This window comes from Equus caballus, chromosome 26, assembly GCF_041296265.1.
Source record: "Equus caballus isolate H_3958 breed thoroughbred chromosome 26, TB-T2T, whole genome shotgun sequence".
NCBI lineage: Eukaryota > Metazoa > Chordata > Mammalia > Perissodactyla > Equidae > Equus > Equus caballus.
The window spans coordinates 48,470,692-48,492,610 of NC_091709.1; the positions used below are offsets into that span (position 1 = coordinate 48,470,692).

Sequence of the window (21,919 nt, forward strand, 5' to 3'; positions counted from 1 at the left end):
GCCTTTTGAGTTCGGACTTCCAGTACTATGTTGAATAGCAGTGGACATTTTTGCCTTGTTTCAGATCTTAAGGGAAAACATTCTGGCTTTCACTATTAAGTGTGATATTAGCTGTAGGTTTTAAAAATGATATTCCTTATCAAGTTAAGGAAGTTCTTCCCTACTCCTTGTTTTCTGAGTTTTTATCAAGAATGGTATTGAATTTTGCCAAATCAACTTTTGTTTTTTAGCAGTTGATAGGATCATGTGATTTTTCTTCTTTGTCCTATTAATAATTAGGCATATTACATTGATGGATTTTCAAATATTAAACCAGCTTTGAGTCCCTGGAATAAACCCCACCTGGTCACGGTGTATAGTTCTTTTTATATTTGCTGAGTTCTGTTTACTAGTATTTTGTTAAGAATCTGTTTATCTGTATTCGTCTCCCCTTTTCTGGTGAATTCTGTCTGGTTTTGGTATCAGAGTAATATTGGTTTCACTGAATGAATTGTTCCCTTGACTATTTTCTGGAAGAGGTTGTATAGAATTGGTATTATTTATTCTTTAAATGTTGAGTAGAATTTTTGAGTGAAACCAGCTGGACCTAGCAAGTTCTTTTTTTTAATTATGGAGTAAATTTCCTTACTAGGTGTAGGGCTGTTCAAATTATTTCATTATTGGAAATTTATTTTTTGAGGTGTTTTTTCTGCCTCACACTCTGTTTTGGAGCTCCAGTTACAATATGCTATACCTTTTACATTGTCCTATGGGTGTTTGAGGCTGTGTGCATTTTTTATAATTCTTTTCTTTTCCTCTTATGGGATAATGGACTCGCTGTCATATCCAGGGTTTTCTTAAGCCCATTGAGTGAATCCCTAAATTTCATACATTGTAATTTTTAGTTCTGGAATTTTGGTTTCTTTTCATAGTTTTCTCTGCCTGACTTCCTCTCTTTTTGTTTATCATGAGCATTCTTGTCTTTACGTCCTGAACACAGCTGTGGCGTAGGCTTTAACACCCGTGTTAGCTCGTTCCAGCTTTTTTGTCATCTCCGGATTGGTTGCCATTGGTTGTCTTTTTTTGTTAAGAATTGACCACATGTTGCTGATTTTTTTGTGTGTAGATTAATTTTCGTTTGCATTCTTGATATCCTGCCAATTATGTTGTGGGGACTCTTGCTTCTGAAGAGCGTTGAGGCTTTGTTTCAATGATAGTTGTCTTGGTTAGACTCAAGTATGCACTCTGTCCTGCCTGCAGAGAGAGTGCCCGGATTGGCCCAGGATGTGGGCGGAGCTGACACACAGGGTTCGGGATTTCCTTCCCTGCTTCTCTGTCCTTCTCTGTCCTTCTCTGTGGCTCCAGCTGCCCTGGCCCCTTCTCCCGGGCCTTATCCGGCTGCGTTGCTCCAGGACACAGACGGAGAGACGGAAACTCCCCCATCTGGGGGCCTCTGTCATGTCTGAGTCCCCTGCAAGGTGTCCTGGACCTGCAGGCGGGTTGGGTGTGGCTGTTAGGTTTTGCAAGGTGGGTTCTGAGGAGTGTCCGTCTGCACACCCGTCTTGGAGCTCCACGGCCCCTCCTGGGTGATTTCAGCCCCACCTCATGATGCCTCACAGAACAACACCACCAAGGGAGAGACGCCCTCTGAGACACCACTTCTGGGTCAGGGGGGCCGTCTTGGCTGCCCTTGGTGGGAGTGCTCAGGCCTGATCTCTTCCACGCTGTTCCGTGTCTAAAGGGCCACCACACACGCTCAGGGAGACGGTGCCCTGTGTGCTGGGCCTGCATGTCTGCTGCTTTTTGGCCCTGCCTGCGCTGCCATCCTCCTCCTCCTGGCACCCTTGCCTGTTGTTGCTCCTCTGCCTCCTCGCCTGCTCTGGTTGCGCTATGTCTCAGAGGGCTTATTTTAGGTTGTGGTGTTTTACATTTTAAAGCCAGCTTCATATGCTGGCTGTAATTTTTTTTTTTTTGAGGAAGGTTAACCCTGAGCTAACATCTGCCACCAATCCTCTTCTTTTGCTGAGAAAGACTGGCCCTGAGCTAACGTCTGTGCTCATCTTCCTCTACTTCATATGTGGGATGCCTACCACAGCATGGCCTGCCAAGTGGTGCCATGTCCTCACCAGTGATCCGAACTGGCGAGCCCCAGGCTGCTGAAGTGGAACGTGTACACTTAGCCACTGTGCCACCGGGCCAGCTCCCTGGCTGTAATATTTTAAGTGTAATATTTGTGTTGTGAGTGTGGCTGCTTTGTACTGTGTACCTTTTCATCTCAGTGTAATTAGTGCATTACATGAATAAGCACAAATTATACACCATCAGAATTATCCCTAAAACTTCCTTAACTTTTCTGTGAGTAGGGGGACATGGGTCTGTGTGCACACAGCATGGGGGGTGCAAACTGCAGCTGGGTGTGAGGGTCTCACTTCATGCTGAGACATTCTTTTGCTAACTTTGTAATATGGCATTCAGACATAGTAAATGTGTGTCAATGTATGACTGATAGTATCCAAACCAAAACCAAAAATTAATCAGTTTTCTTGTTTTCGTTTTCACTACGGGCCAGATTTGAATGTGAATTTAAAGTAAGTGTTAAGTAATACTAGTGAAACCAAGAATTGTGAAACCCTCAATTTTTTGGAAGCAAAATATTAGACTATAACAAATTGGTTGAAGCTTGTTAACTAGAACACAAATTGGTTAGAATTTTTATTTTTTGGTCACTATCAGTGATGTGATCTTAAGAGAATGGAGTTGGGAGCCATATTGACATAGATTTCAATCCTGATTTTCCATTTACTGTCTTTGTGGTCTTGGCAAGATATTTAATATCTAAGTTTCAATTGTTCCATCTTTGATATAGGAATAATAACATTTCTCACCTTAAAATTGTTGAAGATTAGATAAATAGCACAAGTAAAAGCGTTCTTAGTTGGCTGGTGTGGCACAGTGCTCAGCACAGGGTGGTCGAGGCGACAGAAACGATGTCCCCACGTCTCCGTGCAAACAGTGTGGAAATGTGCTCACTCTCATTCCTCATTAACACACATTCTCTAGCCTGATTTTCTCACTTTCATTCTTATTCTAGTGTTAGAATGATACCTAAAATCTAAATGCTCCCTTTAGGAAAATCAAACAAATCAAAGTTGTTTAGATGGTAACAAAACGCACGTTTAGAAGGTGGTAGCACATGAGTGTGTAGGTGTCATTGATTGAGAAGTGGCCAAGTTAGAGCTGCTTCTGTATTTTGGCGGCCAAGGGTTGTGGTCCTAACAGCGGTGGGACGCAGCCTTGACTGAAGGGTCAGAGCAAGTAGCAAAGCAGCAGTGGGAGGTGGTGCTGTCCGACTGTTCGATGAGCTTGAAGTAGTCACGGTGCCGCATTTGGGTGTTTTTCAAATTTTAAATGTCTTTGGGTGACGTTGTTAGTTTCTTCCCACAGTTTTGTTTTTCGAGCTGTGAAGTCTCTCCACTTCTGTAAGAATGAATTCAGGCTTAACTGTAAGTTGAAAGAGGGAAATTCTGAAGTTGTTAGACTTAATTTGCCTCTGAAATGTGTTTTTCAGGTTATGTATAGCAGAAGTTCTGAAATCGAGGAGCTGAAATCCATTATTGAGAATTTGCAAGAGAATCAGGAACGATTACAGAAGGATAAGGCAGAAGAAATTGAGCAGCTCCATGAAGTCATCGAGAAACTGCAGAGAGAGCTCTCCCTCGGGGGACTTGCGGTGCATGAAGTCAGTGACTGCCGTGCCGAAGACCTGCAGAGTGAGCTGGAGCGGGGGCTGCTCTGCCTCCAGGCTGAGGGGGCCGAGGCCCATGCGGCGCTGGAGGGTGAGCTCCAAGCCGCGCTGGCTGCCAAGGAGGCCCTGAGCCAGCTGCTTGCTGAGCAGGAGCGCAGGCATGGCCAGGCCCTGGAGGCCCTGCAGCAGCGCCTGCGGGGTGCTCAGGAGGCTGCCGCAGGGCAGCTGGTGGAGCTGAGGCATGGCACGGCCCGCAGGGAGGCCGAGGTCCAGCGCCTGGCCTCCCAGATCCGAGAGTTTGAAGCTGCTCTAAAAGCAAAAGAAGTGAAGATTGTGGAAAGAGATTTAGAAATTGAGGCCATGAACAAACAGAAGTCTGCCTACTCCACTGAGCTGCAGAACATCCTGTCGGCCTTAACCCGCTTCCGCCGTGCCCTGGAACAGCAGCCCCTGGCTGCTGCGGACGAGCCCCCTGAGCTGCAGCGGCTCCGAGTGCAGTGTGCCCGCCTCAGCCGCCAGCTGCAGACACTGAACCAGCGGTTCCTGAGGTGCCAGGAGGCACTGGACAAGCCACAGGAGCACGGGGCCCGTCTGTACCCTCGTGTAGAGGTCAGCTCCCAGGGATGGGTCCCCTGGGGTTAAAGAGGCTTTCTGTGATGAAGAGTCAGAACAGGGTGTGGGCAGCAGGAAGCTGACCACAACCCCCAACGGCCATGGCAGTGACCCACAGGTGGGCCTCATTCACTCTGCAGGCCCACAGGTGTCTCAGCTTCTGTGTTCAGAGAGCTGGGGCGTGCTGGGGGAGCTGGGGTGTCCCTGGAGCCTGCAGGAAGCCCTCACCAGGCAGTGAGTGGCCGAGCCCTGGGGCTGGACCAGAGGGAGTTAAGTGTTCTCTGAAGGAGACTGAATTTCTTTTCTTTCTCTTCTACTCTTTTTCTTTTAATTTTAATGACCTTCCTTCTTTCTCTGCTGGGCAGGGAGGATGCAGTTTCCATTGGGTGGCTCATGATGTAGAGAAATGAGTCTGAAGCTCATGCTGGCCTGGGGCCCATTTAGGATCCGTAGAACTTCAAGTCAGAACACATGTACACTGTGAAATCGGGCTGGGGTTTCACTGTTTTGTACAGTTTTAAACTTAATATCGTAAGTTATTAAGCTTTTTAAAACACTTCTTTAATAGGATAGGGAGCATCAGTGATGTGGAGAGTACCCGATGTGAAGTCTCTTACTTCCCCTCTGGGTTCTAGTTAGATGGTCCATCCTTTAATGAGCATTCCCTCTAAAACGCTTTATGCTCATTTCATTTTGGAACATGTTCCAGTTTGTTTTTGAGTAGAAGTCGGGATTCACAGCCTGCTGCCCCACACCAGCTCAGCATTCTGTGTCGAGCGGCCGCGCTTCCATGTGCTTTGTGGGGTCACCCTCAGTTGGTGCCTAGGCCCTTGGAGCCATCAGCCTCGAGCACATCTTGACCTGCTGTGGGTGTTGGGTGCACAGTGCTGGTCTCCTGCTCTCCCTGTGTGATTTTGGAGACAGGAGACTTGCTGGTTACAACCTGTGGACTTTCCCTCATGGCCCTGCTGGCTGACACATTGGCTCCAGGACTCCCGAGAGTCTGAAGCACCCAGCACCCGGCTCACTGCACGTCTGTCTGATGTGTTTAGCTTTGTCTTTATAAGCATCATCATTACTCTCTCTCCTTATTGTAGAGTCCGGTTAAGGATGGTTTGCAGCCTGCGAAAGCCCTGGTGACGTCAGACCATGCAGGTCTCCAGAAGCGAGACAGTGTGATGTCGGTGCTCACAGTCTGCCAGAGGCAGCTGGAGTCTGAGCTGCTCTTGGTGAAAAATGAACTGCGCTTGAGTGTGGAGGACCATGGCAAAGTGTCAGGGCGAGCGAAGGTACTGCGGTGGCTCCGGAAGAGGCTGGGCATTGAGCACATGGGGCAGATCGGGGCAGAGATTCGCTCTGGCACTTCGGCTGGCTGTGGCACACATTATGTAGACTGTAGACAGTGACAGTGATTTTGCAGAGTCTCTCACGTTCTTGTGGCAGTGCTGTTCAGATCTGTTTTGAAATTGGCTACATGTTTTATTCAAGCACTCTAGAAGCACACATTTCCCAGTCTAATCAGCTGGTGAGAAATGAGCAGTTACTTCCTCCTTATGATCGATACAAGCAGGATTTAGCTGGCCTGCAGGGCTCGTCTCTAGGATTTTTTGTGTGGGGACACATCACCACACAGCCGTACTGTGGCTTCTGAACTTTATCGCCAGGGTCTCTTTTATGTTGAAAGCTTTCACATTTATTTTTTTAACCTCAGTTTATTTTTTGTACATAATTTTACTTGTGCTCCCAGCAAAGCAGAGCGGAATAATCTGGAGTTCAACAGTTTAAAATTCTGATCACCAGGACAGAAGCTACAAGAAAGTTGACATTTCTTTCCCTAGGGTGGGGAGGTTGCACATCGGCAACGTCACATTGTTGCAGGGTCGAGGTGTTATGAAAACCAAAAGTGGTTGGCTGGTTTGGAGGGTTACCACACTGTGCTTGGGTCTGCAGCCTGCTCAGACCTGGCTCTCTTGAGACCGGTAACCCTGCTGGTGTGGACGTTGTACAGTTTGCTAGGATGTTCAGCCCCACCCTCCTGGAAACACTCCTATGAGATGCCGCATGCACCACGTTAGAATGGTAGACTCTAAGACTCTGAATTCCACGGCCCACCAGCCCAGTGGTTTCAGAGCAGGACTATGGGCCTGTGTCTGCGGTTTTGACAGAAGATGCCTGAATCTGGTTTCATGTGTTTATCAAATCCCCTCAGGAAATATATTCTATTTAGAGAGAAGCTTTTCACCAACTCTGTATAGCAAACTTGTCTCAGTACCCTCATGGTAGGAACGTTTGTTTGAATTCTTAAGAGAAAACTCAGCCCTGCAATATCATGAACTGGTCGACAAATTCTTACAAGTTACACACTGACAGGGAAATTCCAAATTTGTTCCGTAAATCACAATTTTGTGTTTTTCAATGTTTGCATATAGAACTTTCCAGGACTTTTTTTCCTTAAAAAAAAAAAAGCTTACATCCTCAGTATATTACCACAGAAATAGGTTATGACAATTTGCCTGTGTGTGTGTGGTAAAACACACATAACGTAAGATTTACATCTTAACCATTTTTAAATGTACAGTTCAGTGGTATTATATACATTCATAATGTTGTGTACTCATCCCTCTCCGTAGCTTTTTTCATCTAGTAAAACTCAAACTCTGTCACCATTAAACAGTAACTCCAGTTCCCCTCTCTTCTTAGCTCCTGGCAACCACCATTCTCCTTCCTGTCTTTATGAATCTGACTCCTCTAGGGGCCTCATATAAGTGGATCATACAGTATTTGTCTTTTTGTGACTGGCTTATTTCACTTAAATGTTCTCAAGGTTCAACCATGTTGTAGCATGTGTCAGAATTTCTTTTTTAAGGCTGAATAATAATTTGGTTATATATGCAGTATTTTTTTTGAGAAACAAATCCTGCATTTGTTTCTCCAAAAAAAATGCTGCTGTGAACATGAGTGCGCAAATATCTCTTAGAGACCCTGCTTTCAATTCTTTTGGGTATGTACCCAAAAGTGGAATTTCTGGATCATCTGGTAATCCTATTTTCAACTTTTTGAGGAACTGCCATACTGTTTTCCATAGCGGCTGCACCACTTGACTTTCCCATCAAAAGTACACAAGGGGTCCAAGTTCTCCACGTCTTCACCAACACTTGTTATTTTCTGTCTTTTTGATAGTGGTCATCCTCACATGTGAGGTGGTATCTCACATACTTTTGATTTGCATTTCCCTAATGAGTAGTGATATTTGGTATCTTTTCATGTGCTTATTGGCCATTTGTGTATAACTTCTTTGGAAAAATGTGTATTCACTTCCTTTGCTTGTATGTAAATCAGCTTGGTTGTTTCTGTTAAGTTTTAGGAGTTCTCTGTATATTCTGGATATAAGTCCTTCTCAGATGTATGATTTGCAAATATTTTCTCTCATTTTGTGGGTTGCCTTTTTATTATGTGGGCAGTGTCTTTTTTTTTTAAGATTTTATTTTTCCTTTTTCTCCCCAAAGCCCCCTGGTACATAGTTGTGTATTTTTAGTTGTAGGTCCTTCTAGTTGTGGCATGTGGGACACCGCCTCAGCATGGCTTGATGAACAGTGCCATGTCCATGCCCAGGATCCGAACCGGTGAAACCCTGGGCTGCCACAGGGGAGCACGCAAACTTAACCACTCAGCCACAGGGCCGGCCTCATGGGTAGTGTCTTTTGATGCACAAATTTTTAAAATTTCATGAAGCCCAATTTGTCTGTCTTTCCTTTTGTTGCCTGTGTCTTTGATGTCATATCCAAGAAATCATAGCCAAATCCAATGTCGTGAAGCTTTTGCCCTGTTTTCTTCTCAGAGTTTTATAGTTTTAGGTCTTTGGTCTATTTTGGGTTAATTTTTGTGTATGGTGTTAGATAAGGGTCCAACTTCATTCTTTTGCATGTGGAGATCCAGTTTTCCCAGCACCATTTTCTGAAAATGGTCTTAGCACCCTTGTCAAAAATCATTTGACCACATATGTGAGGATTTGCTTCTGGGCTCTCTTATTCTCTTCTACTGGTCTGTATGTCTGGTTTTATGCCAGTTACTGTAGCTTTGTCATAAATTTTGAAATCAGAAAGTTTAAGTCCTCCTGCTTTGTTTTTCTTTTTTAAGATTATTTTGGCTATTTGGGGTCCTTTAAGATTCCATATGAATTTCAGGATGAAGTTTCTATTTCTGCAAAAAAGGTCATTGGAATTTTGTTAGAGATAGCATTGTATCTGTAGATTGCTTTGGGTAGTATTGACATATTAACAGTATTAAGTCTTTCAGTCTCTAAACATAAGATGTATTTCCATTTATTTCTGTCTCCCTTAATTTCTTTCAGCTGTGTTTTATGATTTGATTGTACAAGTCTTTCACCTCTTTGGTTAAGTTGATTCTTAATTATTTTCTAATTTTTTGTTGCTATTGTAAATGGAATTGTTTTCTTAATTTCCTTTTCAGGTTGTTTATTATTCCTGTATAGGAATGCAACTGATTTTTATATGTTGACATTGTATCCTGTGACTTTGCTGAATTATTTATTAATCCTTAGAGTTTTGTTGTGGAATCTTCAGTTTTCTACATATGATTGTATCATCTGTGAACATAGATATTTTTACTTATTTCTTTCCAATTTGGATGCCTTTCATTTCTTTTTCTTGCATAATTGCTCCAGCTAGAATTTCCAAAACTGTGTTGAAGAGAAGCGGTGAAAGTGGGCATCCTTGCCTTGTTCTCAGAGGAAAAGCTTTTACTCTTTCACCATGAGTGTGATGTCCACTCTGTGTTTCTCGTGTATGACTTTTCTTATGTTAAAGTAGTTTCCTTCTATTCCTACTATGTTGAATTTTTTTTTTTTTTTTTTTTTTAAAGAATTTATTTTTTTCCTTTTTTTTTTTTTTTTTTCTCCCCAAAGCCCCCGGGTACACAGTTGTATATTCTTCGTTGTGGGTCCTTCTAGTTGTGGCATGTGGGACGCTGCCTCAGCGTGGTTTGACGAGCAGTGCCATGTCCGCGCCCAGGATTCGAACCAACGAAACACTGGGCCGCCTGCAGCGGAGCGCGCGAACTTAACCACTCGGCCACGGGGCCAGCCCCCTATGTTGAATTTTTTTTATCGTGAAAGGGTGTTGAATCTTGTCAGGTGCTTTTCTACATTGAGATGATGTTGTGATTTCCCCTTCATTTTCTTAATGGGGTGTACTACATTGATTTTCCTATGTTGAACTATCCTTCCATTTCAGGAATAAACACCACTTGATTATGGTGTATAATCCTTTTGATATGCTATTAAATTTGATTTACTAGTGTTTTGTTGAGGACTTTTATGTCATTGTTCATAAGGGATACTGGTTTGTAGTTTTCATTTTTTGTGATGTCTTTGCCTTTAGTATCAAGGTAATGCTGGCCTCGTAGTTAGGAGGCATGCCTCTGGTGCTTTCCTATAAAAGAGAGTGTAGAGAATTGGTCTAGGTTTTTCCTTAAATGTTTGGTCGAATTCACCAGTGAAGCCATCAGGTCCAGGGCTTTGTTTTGTTCAAGATTTTTGATTACTGATTTCAATCTCCTTTGTCTCTTGTAACCTTTCTTGGTTTGAATTTAGTTTGTCTGATGTTAATATAGGCACCATGTTTTCCTTTGGTTAATACTTGCATGGATATGTTTTTCCATCATTTCAATTTAAAACTACTTGTGTCTTTGTGTCCAAAGTAAGCTTTTTGTAGACAGCATATGGTTGGATCATGTGTTTTTATGTATTCTGCCAATCTCTGTCTTTGATTGGAGAGCTTAATGCATTTACATTTAAAGTAATTACTGACGTGGAGGCATGTACTTTTGTCATCTTGCTATTTGTTTGCTATGTACCTTATAGCTTTTTTTGGTTCCTCATTCTTGCATTACTGTCTTCTCTTGGGTTGATTTTTTCACAATCAATCTCTGAAGTTTATTTTTTAGAGTCAAATGTTTAAATTCCTTTCTCATTCCTCTTTGTGTATATTCTGTAGCTATTTTCTTTGTGGTTACTGAGGGGGATTACATTTAGCATCTGAAAGTTATAATGCTCTTATTTGAGTTTACAGCAGTTTAACTTCAATAACATACAAAACTCTGCTCCTTTACAGGTCTGTCCCTACCCCTTTTAGTTGTTGATGTCACAAAATTATATCTTTATACTTGTGTGCCCCAAAATGTAAACTAATAATTCTTTTAAATGCTTTAATCTCTTAAATTATGTAGAGAACAACATGTGAAGTTACAAACTAAAGTTACAATAATACTAACTTTTAGACTAATGGTTTTTTAAAAAAATATTCATGATGAAAACAAAATGTGGAGCTACAAACCATTGTTACCCAGCACTAGCTTTTATAACTGCCTGTGTGTTTACCTTTATTGAGATCTTGATTTCTCCATGTGGCCTCAAAGTACCGTCTAGTGTCCTTTTGTTTCACCTGCAGGACTCCCTTGAACCTTTCTTGCAGGGCAGGTCTCGTGGTCACAGACTCCCTCAACTTTTGTTTATCTGGGAATGTTAATTTCTTCCTCAGTTTTGAAGAATTCTTAGTTGAAAGTTTTTTTTCTTTTAGCGCTTTGAATATTGGCGTACTGTCCTCTGGCCTCCAAACGTTTTGATGATAAATCTGTTGGAAGATTCCTTGTATGTGCCAGCCACTTCTCTCTTGCTACTTTCAAGATTTTCTTTGTCTTTGTCTTTTGTAAGTTTGATTATAATGTGTCTTGGTATGGGTCTCTTTGAGTGCATCTTAATTGGAGTTCACTGAGTTTCTTGGATGTTTATATTCAAATTTTTCATCAAATTTGTGATGTTTTCAGTCATTATGTCCTCAAATATTGTCTCTGCCTCCTTTTTCTCTTTTCTCCTTCCAGGACTTCTGTGATACATTTGTTGGTCTGCTTGATGGTGTCCCACAAGTCCTTTAGGTTCCATTCACTTTTCTCCATCTTTTTCTTTCTTTTCTGCAGACTCTGTAATTTACATTGTTCTGTCTTCAAGTTCACCGATTCTTTCTTCTGCTTCCTCAAATCTGCCTTTGAATGCTTATAAGGAATTTTTTATTTTAGTTATTGTACTTCTCATATTCAGAATTTCTTTTTAGCTTCTTTTTAGGTTTTCTATCTCTTTATTGATATTTATGTTTTGTTCATGCATCATTTTCTTGGTTTTTCTCCACATCTTCCTTAGGTCTTTGAGCATCTCTAAGACAGTTGTTTTAAAAGTCCATGTCAAGTAGATCTGCCCTTAGGTCTTTTTGGGGACAGTTTCTGTTGGTTTATTTTGTTCCTTTGAATGGTCCAGTACTTTTCTCTTTCTCTGTATGCCTTGTGATTTTTGTTGTTGGACACTGAACATTTGAATCTAATAATGTGGTAAATGTGGAAATACCTCTTCTTCAGGGTTTGCTGTCTTTGTTATTGTGTGCCTCTTTCTGATTGTTGTAGGCTGCCTGTATGCTGAGGATCAGCCTGAGGTGTAGACGTAAGGTCTTCTCAGGTCTTTCCTGAGCCTGTGCCTTTCCCTGGGCGCATGCAGTCACTTTCTGATTTTCTCTGTATATGCAGGTGTTTTTGAATGCCCTAGTTTTTAATTTCTCCACAAAAGGAAAAAAGAGAAAAAGGCAGTGGTAGAAAAAAAGGGTACCAGTCCTTTCAGCCAGAGCAGGAGGGCTGCAGTCTCAACCCCGCCTCTGTGATCAGAAGCAGCATCAGAGCCCAGATCCCCAGTATTTGGAGGACAGGGTCCTTTTGCACACACAAGGTCCTGCAAGCTGTGTGCAAGCTGCTCCAGGAACACGTGCACAGTTGCCTTTCAGGATGGGGGAGGGGGATGGTTAGTTGCTACTCTGCTAAGAGCTGAAATTGACCCAAATTGACTGCTGTGCATCCTCCAAGTCTTTCCCTGGAAGTTGCAAGCCTTCAACAGACTCCAGAATTCCAAAATTGTTACATTAGACAGATTCTGCCAGTACTACTGTCCAGGTGGGGAGACAGACTCCATTGTTTCCTGCTCTGCCACCATCCCAGAATCCTCTCCAACAACTGCCTTTTAGGCAAAGAGCATTGAGCCTGGATTCCATCTTTCATGGAATTAAAAAATCTTGAAATCTTAAGAGTCTAGAGGGACCAACGGGCTCATCATAGAATCTCATCCTTAATTGCTCAGTCTCTGAAATTGGCTCTAAAATACTAGACAGACAAATGTGACGCCATAAAGTTTAATCATTTTACTGTAAGTATATAAGTATATTCTTTTTTACCCGCAGGATAGGGAACAACTACTGGAAAGTTGTCAGCTGCAGAAAATTGATCTCATAACTCAGGTGAAACAACTTCAAGAAAAATTGAACTGTCTGGTACGTTCTCTGAGTGTCCCAGACATCGAGGCAGAGGACTCTGAATCCCAGCAGCCACTGGCATTTCCACGTGCACTTGAAAGTAGTTCCAGTGACAGTTCCAAAAACAGTGAACAAACTGACAGATCACCTCCTATTGATGCATTTAATATCGATAAAACCTCATGCGATCTAATTGACATTATTGGAAATCAGGATTCGTTGCTAAGAAATGAATTACCAAAGGTCCCTGTGGAAGATAAGATCGATTTGCAGGATGGGTCACTTTGTCTACAAGCTAGCTTGCACAGTAGCTCCCGTGACCTGACCCACACCGAGGGGGCCGAACCCTTGAAGAACGTGCTCAGGGCGATGGAGCTGTCCTCCTGGAGCTCCCCTGAGGTCATCAGGAAGGACTCAACGCTTGAGCCCCCACCCAGCCTTCCCCTGACGCCCTGCTCAGATGCCCTGAGCCAGCGCAGCCCAGACGCCTCCCTGCGGGACAGGATCAGCACCTCACTGCTCCAGGCTGACCAGTCAGGGCTGCTTTGTTACCCAGTCAGGTCAGCAGCACAAACAGCTCCTAGGTGGGCAGAGTCTCTATTGGCCATAGACAGGGCTCCCTCTGCTGATCACCACGTGCAGCGGACAGCTGTGGTAAGTGTTCACCCCGGGTGCTGGTTTGGTGTCCATGGGATGCCCAAGGCCCCACTGTGTTCCCATGGAGATGTGTCTGCCTGGCCCGGGGTATCACAGCTGTAGCCATTGTTGGTTCACCTCCTGACAGGGCCTGTAGGCTGGGCACGGGTGAGCACCTGACCGTGCCCTGGTCAGCTGTGTGTGGGATGGTCACCTTCCTGCAGGACTAACCCGAATCTGTTGTAATATGCATATCTAGAGTACTTCATTTATTTTTTTAAAATATATGAGGTGCATTAGTCCTACTTGGAAATTCACCCTGGGCCTCAGTTTCTTAACTAACGCTGACTTTGAGAAGTACAGTCATAAGCCCATCTTTGTGTGTAGTTTGCATATGGGTTCTTTATCTGGAATATGTTTTTTAGATTTACTTTCAGTTGTATTTCATATTTAATAGGTTCCAGACATAATGTTCATTAATTTCAATATTTCAGTTTATTATTTTTGAGTTATATTTTATCATAATTTTGAGATTTTATGTGTCTTGGATTAAAGTAAAAATTAAATTAGAGAGATGGCTGATTTGGGGTACCCATATACCACCATTTTATGCAGAATTTTTTTAATCTGAAATACTTGTTAGTGACTTCTTTAATATATTCCTAGAGTACCGTGGATGAATTTGATTAAATTATTAGAAGCATATGACCTTAGTTTGTCCACAGGCTGTGCACACTTTTGTTTAGGTTCCATGTGGGAAGATAGTAAATTCAGGCCTTAGAAAGTTTCCATCTGGCCAGTTCAACTCCATGATGTAATAAGTTGTTATTTTTTGACCATTTAAAAATCTCCCTATTTGAGCAGGAGAAGGATGTTGAAGATTTTATCATAACATCTCTTGATTCTCAAGAAAAGTCCGGATCACCTCCTCTTGGGTTAGAAGGAAGAAGCGATGGAAGTGAAAATAGTGAGTCGGTCATCTTTGTTTAAACTTTTTATTTTTGCAGTTTCAGATCCAGAATCGCACAAGAATTCCTGCACACCCTCACACAGACCCCCCATTGTTAGCGTTTACCATGTTTGCTTGTGCATGCTCTTGCTGTCTCTCTCTGTTTCTCCCTGGGGTTACACTCTGAGTGTTACTTACAGACCTGATGTCGTCTTACTCCTGGGAATGTCATTGTGCCTTTCATGAAGTCTAGTTCATGGCACTGCACTTGACACCAGGACGTGCAAACTGACCCAAGGCAGTGTCTCGTCTGCAGACCTCACTTAGATTTTGCTAGTTGTCCCATTAGCACCCTTTACAGAAAAGAACACCAGCTGGCATGATGCATTCAGATATCTGTAGAGCAGAGACTGGTCAGAGGCAGGCCAGGTGCCTGGCACAGAGTTCAGGCTGGGAGGCCATGCCCTATGGACCGCAAGGGGCGCCTCCATACATTTCAGGCGATCCTGCATCTTCCGTTGGGCGTCTGTAGCAAGGTGGTCTGCATGAGTGCATCTTGTGTGTCTCTGCGAGTGCACGTAACAATGCCTTGTTCTCCCCAGGGCATCACAGCACCAGCGTGTCATGTCGGTTGGGACCTGGGCAGCCGTGTCTGCCAGGTTTATTCTCATTTTTTCGTCTTTAGTGGCTCTGTGTCCTGGGGGAGGTACTTGGAGACCATGCAGAGGTTCTGTTTCTCGTGCTTTAGCATTTGTGGTGGTTCCTGCCTGGGTCATTGTCATGATGCCAAACTGGTTTTTAACTTCCTAATTTCTTCTACAATTGTTAGCTTTTTACAAGTTAGTCAGTCACTTCTTGAGGTGTTTTAACTTTTTAAAAAAATTTCATCATTGGCTCATTTAGTGCTTTTGAGAGCAAAACCATAGTAAGCTACAGTTCTTTGGCAATTTCAACATTTGCAGAATAGGGCCAGCAACATTTTAATTTTAGTTTTTGTTCACTCCAGGTAGTAAGCGTGTGAGTTAAGGATTTGGGCGGTTCTGCAGGGTGTATTCCAGGAGCAGCCTTAGTCCAGTGTCCTCTCTCCAAATTGCCAGTCCCTGAGGACATCCACATCCAACTTTCAGAAATGTGTTCTAGTATTTATTTTCAAATCATATTTGCCAGTGAAAATAATATGTTTGAACTTCCCGGTGGCAAACTCCATGTGTCCCTTCCCCGTCTTCACTTTCTGTCCCATCATCGCTGAGCGTTTGCATTCTGGGGACATATGTCTTGACTCTCGAGGAGCCACTGAGTGTGTGTGACCTCTCTCGCATGGCTTCCACTCCCCTTTCTCTGGGCCTCCTCCATGGTCCCTGTCACCGGCCTCCCCACACTGTGCCTGATTGTGGCTGTGCGCCATCCTCACTTTCCATGTGGGACCCCTTCTCCCTCCTTGATGGCCCTTAATTTAGTTAAGCATGTTCTCTCGAAGCTTATGGAGAAAAAACATGCAGGAGATGGGTTTTTTTTGAGAACTTTTGGGTCTTGCTGGTGTTTATTGATAGTTTGGGCTTGGTGTGGACTCCTGTGTGAGAAGTCTCGTTCCTTCAGAACACCAAGCGCCGGCCGCTGTCCTGACCCTGTGTTGCGAGAGACCTCCACATGCCCCATGGTGCCAGCGCCTTGGTGTGGACACAGCCCTGCTGGTCACCGGGAGCTTCCTTCCACCTGGAGAGACTCCTCATTATTCCTGTGGTCATTCCCTCATGGTTATTGCTTGTCTTTCTGTAATTCTTGTCAGTCACATATTGGACCTCCTGGACTAATTTTCTTATTTTCTCTTTTTCCACTTCTCTATATTTTTGTTCTTATTTCTAAGAGATTCTTTAGAACTTTACTTCTTAAGCTTTGTATCAAATGTTCTTATTTTTGCTCTGTTTTATTTTTTTTCTTCCTTTGGTTTTTTTTTTGGTGAGGAAGATTGTCCCTGAGCTAACATCTGTGCCAATCTTCCTTTATGTTGTATGTGGGATGCCGCCACAGCATGGCTTGATGAGCAGTGTTCACGTCTGCACCTAGCATCCCAACTTGCGAACCCCAGGCCGCCAAAGTGTAGCACATGAACTTAACCACTACGCCACTGGGCTGGCTCCCTCTGCTCTATTTTAATTTCCAAGAGTTCTTCATCTTCTCTCCCTGCTTCTTTCTCTTACAGCTCCCCTTCCTTGGCTGGTAAGTGATGCTCTTCTGCGATTTTCTCTGAAGATCTCACGGTTTTTCTCAGACTTGCTCTGTCTACTGCCGTGACTCCTGTCTCCAGGGCTCGCTTGCTCGCTCTGTCTCATGTGTGAATGTTCCTCGGCACATTTGAGTGCTTAGACCACTTTTCAGGGTGGTCATAAATGGCTCGCTAGATGCTCTGTGCTCAGAGGGGCCTTGCCATCAGCCCCCCAAGTCCTCCCTCCCTTTCCTGAGCTGGGTGCAGGTGGGGAGCAGCAGCGGGAAGGTCTGCTCCTGTGCATCCCCAGGGCATCTCCCTCTGACTTCCAGAGCCTGTGCTCACAAGCCTTCCTGGACTGGCCTGGGCTGCAGGGCTGGGAAAGGATCGAGGGCCTGCATGCTTCTGAGAGGGTTGAGTTCTGTTTTGAGGCCCCTTCCGTCAGACAGAGGTTCCCGGAGTCTCAGATTCTAGCCCAGTTTAGAATTCCGCAGCCCGGGCTGCCTGGTTTTGCAGCTTTTCTTCCTACCCCCACATCAGGTCTGTTTCCCTTTCCCTGACCAGCCGTCCACTGCTGGTCCAGCTGCTCCCAGCCTGCCCTCGCGGTCAGCATCTTCCACCTCCTCTCCCTGCTGCCTCCTCTCCCCATCCTCATGGGTTTGGGCCCGTCTTCGTCCCTTCCTTGAGTTTGGAGAGCACAGGCCCCGTGCACATCCTTCTCAAGGCAGTCACTCTGTATAGTCGTCTCTGAGAGTGAACTGAGATCTGTAGTTTTATGTTCAAATCATGGATGTTAATGTATTAAACATGCAAAATATTCATTTTCTTAATGTGTGTAGTTCTCATCTTGCATTTTTTATAAAAGTATTTTTGCCGTCTTTGGTGGTTCACTGATATTTTCTTCAGTGAGAGGAGCCACAGCCGTAGCTCTCCTGGGCATCTCAGGGCCGTGCTTGCCTGGGAAGCAGGGATCTGACCGCCCCCACTGCTCTTTGCAGAGCATACCCTGGGAGAATTGCAATTTTGGACCTGACTTTGTGCTGTTTTTAGGTGATGGCTCAGGGTTTGGAGAGATCCTAAACCAAGGTTCAGAAAGACTCAAAACTCCCACTGCTGGTCCTCCAGTGCCTCCTCCTGCCTCTAGAAGGTTCCGACGGCCACTAGAAGCCATGAGGGAGAAGGAAGTCCACCCGAAGCAAGTGAAGGTAATGGCCAACAGGGAGCAGGGCAAGCTGTGTCTATGGGCCTCTGTCTCTGGCCTACTTAAAACCGCACCGTGGGTGTGGGTCGTGTTGCATGATAGTCACGCTCTGCTCGCACAGCTCCATCTGCTGCAGCTCTGCTCTAACTTCGTGCCTTACGTGAGTGTCTCTGGAAGGAGGTAAGCTGCTGTTGTGAGGAGACAGGGGTCCCAGTGACACCCTGGCACAGCAGGCCTGTGGGGGCCGCGGAAGCCTGAGGCACGGCGGTCCCCGAGGGGGTGACCAGCTCTTCCAGCGGTGCCCATCAGAGCCCAGTGCGTGGTCTGCAGGCGCAGGTGCTGTAGTGAATCCTGAACAGCAAGGCTGGACTTAATTGTCTCGATGCTAGTTCAGGTGTCAGAACCCCTGACCCTCGTTTGGGAAGGGATCGTGGTTTGACATTTATTCTGGAGATTGGCCTTTGGCCTTTCCTGAGCTGACTTAGGGGTGTGCTTGGGACCAGGGCTGCCCTGCCAAGCCCCTACGTACAGGCAAGTGGCCACCACGAATGTCAACTGCCACCCGCAGAGCACAGAGAACGGTGCGTGTCAAGGTGGCAGGGTCACTACTCTGTAGGCGCCTGGCTGTGGGGTCACATCGGCGACCCCGCCCAGCCTCGCTGTCAGAGTGTGCTGCTCAAGAGGTGCCTTCCAGAGTCTGTTTAGCAGATGGTTCTGGTTCCTTGCCCTTTACATTTCCTTAAGTTGGCCCTTGAGAAGGAAGACTGTCTTGCTCGGCTTGTACAGTGACCTGGGAGATTTTGACGGGCAGTCTCAGCCCTGACCCAGCCAGCTCAAATGGCACAGCACGTATTACTGGTCCAGGCCAAAAGTTTCTGGGCGGGGTGGCTCCAGGTGCACACCCGGCATGGCACAGCGTGCCCATGCTCACTCGTTCCTCCCTTCTGCCATCGGCTGGCTGTCCTCAGGTGGCAGGAAGGCTGCGGCATTGCTGGGTGTCTCACGGGGACGGGCCCGATGCTTCTTCTGAGCCTCTTTTCGAGAAGCACATCCCCCAAGCCCCCAAGAAGACCCTCCCTCCCCTCTTTGGCAGATGTGATCGCCTGGCCACCATACAGCTTGCCCTCAGCCCTCCTGAAGGGCTGGGCTCCTGTGGCCCAGGTGCCTGGAGCTCGTGGCCCTCTCCTGGGTCACAGAGCAGGTTGCCGTTGACTGTCATGCTGCAGTCCTGGAGGAGCTGAGGCTGTGGGCGCTGTGGTATTGGAGCTGGCCTCTCCTCGGACAAAGGAGGAGGGATGCCACACGCAGCATCCTGGAATTTAACTTGGAAGGCAGAATTAAAAAAACAATTTTCCGGGGGCAGCCCAGTGGCACAGCTAAGTTCACACGTTCCACTTTGGTGCCCCAGGGTTCCCTGGTTCAGATCCCGGGTGCAGACATGGCACCGCTTGGCAAGCCATGCTGTGGTAGGCGTCCCACATATAAAGTAGAGGAAGATGGGCAGGGAGGTTAGCTCAGGGCCAGTCTTCCTCAGCAAAAAGAGGAGGATTGGCGGCAGATGTTAGCTCAGGGCTAATCTTTCTTAAAAAAATAAAATAAAATAAAAAATTTTCCCAGCTTTAACTGACATATGACGTTGTATAAGTTTAAAGTACACAACGTGATTATCAGTAACGTGTATATTATGAAACACTTACCACCACGTGGGTAGTTCACCTCCCCCACCCAGAAGGCAGAGTCTTTGTGGAACTTTGTATAGGTTTTCTTTTCTCTTCCCACTTTGGCAAATCGTTTTATGGCAAAAGCATTGACATACATTTGGCTGAATAAGTAAATGATGTAGTGCCACTATCGTGAGCAAATAGTACAAGTATTCCCAAGCAAACAATTTTAAGTAAAACCTCTGAAATTGTGTTCAGAATAAAACTTTATCTTACTCCTTTAAGAATTGAAATTGGAGTAATATTTTTCTAGCTTAAAAAAATTGTTTTGCATTTCTCAATTTTTTACATGACATAAAATATCAAAGACAATGTTTCTGTTAGTGTTTCCAATATAAGCAACCTAATAGTAGAAGAAATCCTAATTTTTAAGGAATAAATTTGGTGGTTAATCATAATTCTTTATACTTAGGCTTTGATGTTTCTATTTAAAGACTAGACAGTGGCCATCATTGCAGCAAGAGCATTCCTGCTTTCCCTCATTTTTCCCGTCGGCCCTCTCTGGACAGAGGACGGGCAGCAGGTGCAATGGGGAGGCAGGGCCTGTGGTCTCACCTGCGACCTGCTCCCGCCTGCCCTACCTGATCTCTGTTCCTCCATACACACAGGGGCTGTAATTTGCATCCATTTTATATCAAACAAATTGTTTTTAAAGTGAAATTGTTTTAGATTGTTAAAGATAATTAAACATAATATGTAGTTTGGTTTCTAGCACTTTTAATATTTTGCTTTTATTGATCCATAATTAGAATTACAGCAAAACCTATTTCTAGTTAGCTAATTAGATTCTATCATAGGGCTCTTCATTGCTCTTTTTACATTTCCCTGTTTGGGACATTTATTAGTTGTTTTGTTTTTCCTCAGAGTTTTAAGCCTAACGTGCCCCTTGAGCAAGTCTTTGCAGATAGGGTGAGGACAATTGCAGTTCCTTTGGACTCTGTATGTGTTGTAGCACCAGCTCCCCCGTGAGGATAGTTCTGGGGAAGCTGCCACCATGCTCTCTTAGCCCCCGTGGGCAGGGCACAGATGGCCGGCATGCATGTCCTGATTCCCATTGGTTTGTAACTACACTCCAAGTCCCCCGTAGTGCAAAGGATCCGTTCCTGTGCTCACAAACCCCACGGGCAGGGATTCCCACAGGGCGCCTTGGCCACTGCTTCTCTGCTGCCCATGTCTGGGCCCCACTGCGACCACTGGAGGGCTGGAGTGGTCAGTAGCTGGCCTGGTGCCATCTGCAGGTACCTCCTCCCCAAGGCCTTGCACAGGCCTCCCATGCGGCTCCCTGGGCTTCCTTGTAGCGTGGCAGCTGTGGGCCCAGGAGAGCCAGCGTGGTGCGTGGTGTCTTCATGACCTGGCACTGAAGGAGGCCCGAGGCCCTGCCCTGAGCTTCACCCAGGCTGAGGGGAGGGTCAGTGTCCACCATGAGGGAGCAGGTGGGGCCATCCTTGGTGTAGTTTACACAGAAGTTCAATCTTTCAAAACCAGTTTCCAGGGGTCTCTGAACGTTGTGGAGGAGGAACATCTGGAAGCCTCGCATTACAACAGCAGGCTCTGCTCTGTGGCATGGAGCCATTCGGGCACCATGCACACGGCCAGGGAGCGCTGCTGGGTTGTGGCAGGTCAGCAAGTGGATGAGTGGTTTCAAGCTGCTGTTCCTTCTTTCTGAAATGCTGTCCCCTTGCAGGCCTTGCTGCAGATGGTGTGTGACGAGAGCTACCACATATTGGCCTTGTCCGAATACCGTGGGCCCCACTGCGCCCCCCTTGAGTGCTTTCCACGGGAAGGCCAGGGCCCATTGGAGGCAGTGCCGGCTTTGAGGGGGCATCCGACCCCAGCACCCCAAAAGGGAGAGAAGGTACAGATGTGTTCCGTGTGAAAGAAGAGCAGTGGGCATGGACCAATTTGAGGGACTTGCTCGGCCAAATAAGTGAGAATGAGGGAACCAGAGGTGGGTCCGCAGTGGGCAGGAGGCACCCCCTCACTCACAGTCGCTGGGCACCATCCCCGCGCCAGCACCTTCTAGGTCCAGTCAGGGCAGGAGGGGGCATGGCAGAGCTCTGCTGGGGGCACATAGTGGGGAGCTGGGTGTAGGGGTCGGGCCTGAGCCCACAGGGTCTCGGCCTCTACTCTGTGGCCAAGGAGCCAGGGCGGCTGAGAGAGAGGCAGTGTGGAGGCAAGGGCCACAAGCTGAACCCACGGGGACCAACTGGCCACAGGGTGTGGAGGGAGCAGTGGGCAAGACCCTGAGGGTGGCCCAGGCTTCCCCACCCTGCAAGGGAAGCAGGTGGGCGGCTCAGAGCAGGTGGCCAGAGGGTAGCCAGCCCCGTGCAGGCACGTGCTCCGGTGCCACTTACAGCCTTGAGCCTTCCCTAGACCCAGGGCCCCGTGCAGTGGCGGGAGCCGATGTTGCTCCATCTCATTTTACCGTCTTCTTCAGTAATTTCTCTGCTTGCAATGGCAGCCTTGGCTCGCCTTGCCTCTGGATGGTCATGGGTGTGTCAGGTGGTTTC

General features: G+C 45.9%; 1 protein-coding gene across 37 annotated transcripts in view; it reads left to right on the plus strand.

The window, feature by feature from the left end:
* The window catches only part of PCNT (pericentrin), a 142,014-nt gene that overhangs the window by 97,615 nt on the left and 22,480 nt on the right, over positions 1-21,919 (plus strand). For all 37 annotated transcript variants that reach the window (XM_023630345.2, XM_023630353.2, XM_070252656.1 and 34 more), the window contains 6 exons: positions 3,548-4,333; positions 5,434-5,625; positions 12,628-13,353; positions 14,200-14,302; positions 17,538-17,692; positions 21,094-21,264. In XM_023630345.2, coding sequence (XP_023486113.1) covers positions 3,548-4,333; positions 5,434-5,625; positions 12,628-13,353; positions 14,200-14,302; positions 17,538-17,692; positions 21,094-21,264 — 2,133 coding nt within the window. The remainder of the gene's footprint in view (positions 1-3,547; positions 4,334-5,433; positions 5,626-12,627; positions 13,354-14,199; positions 14,303-17,537; positions 17,693-21,093; positions 21,265-21,919) is intronic.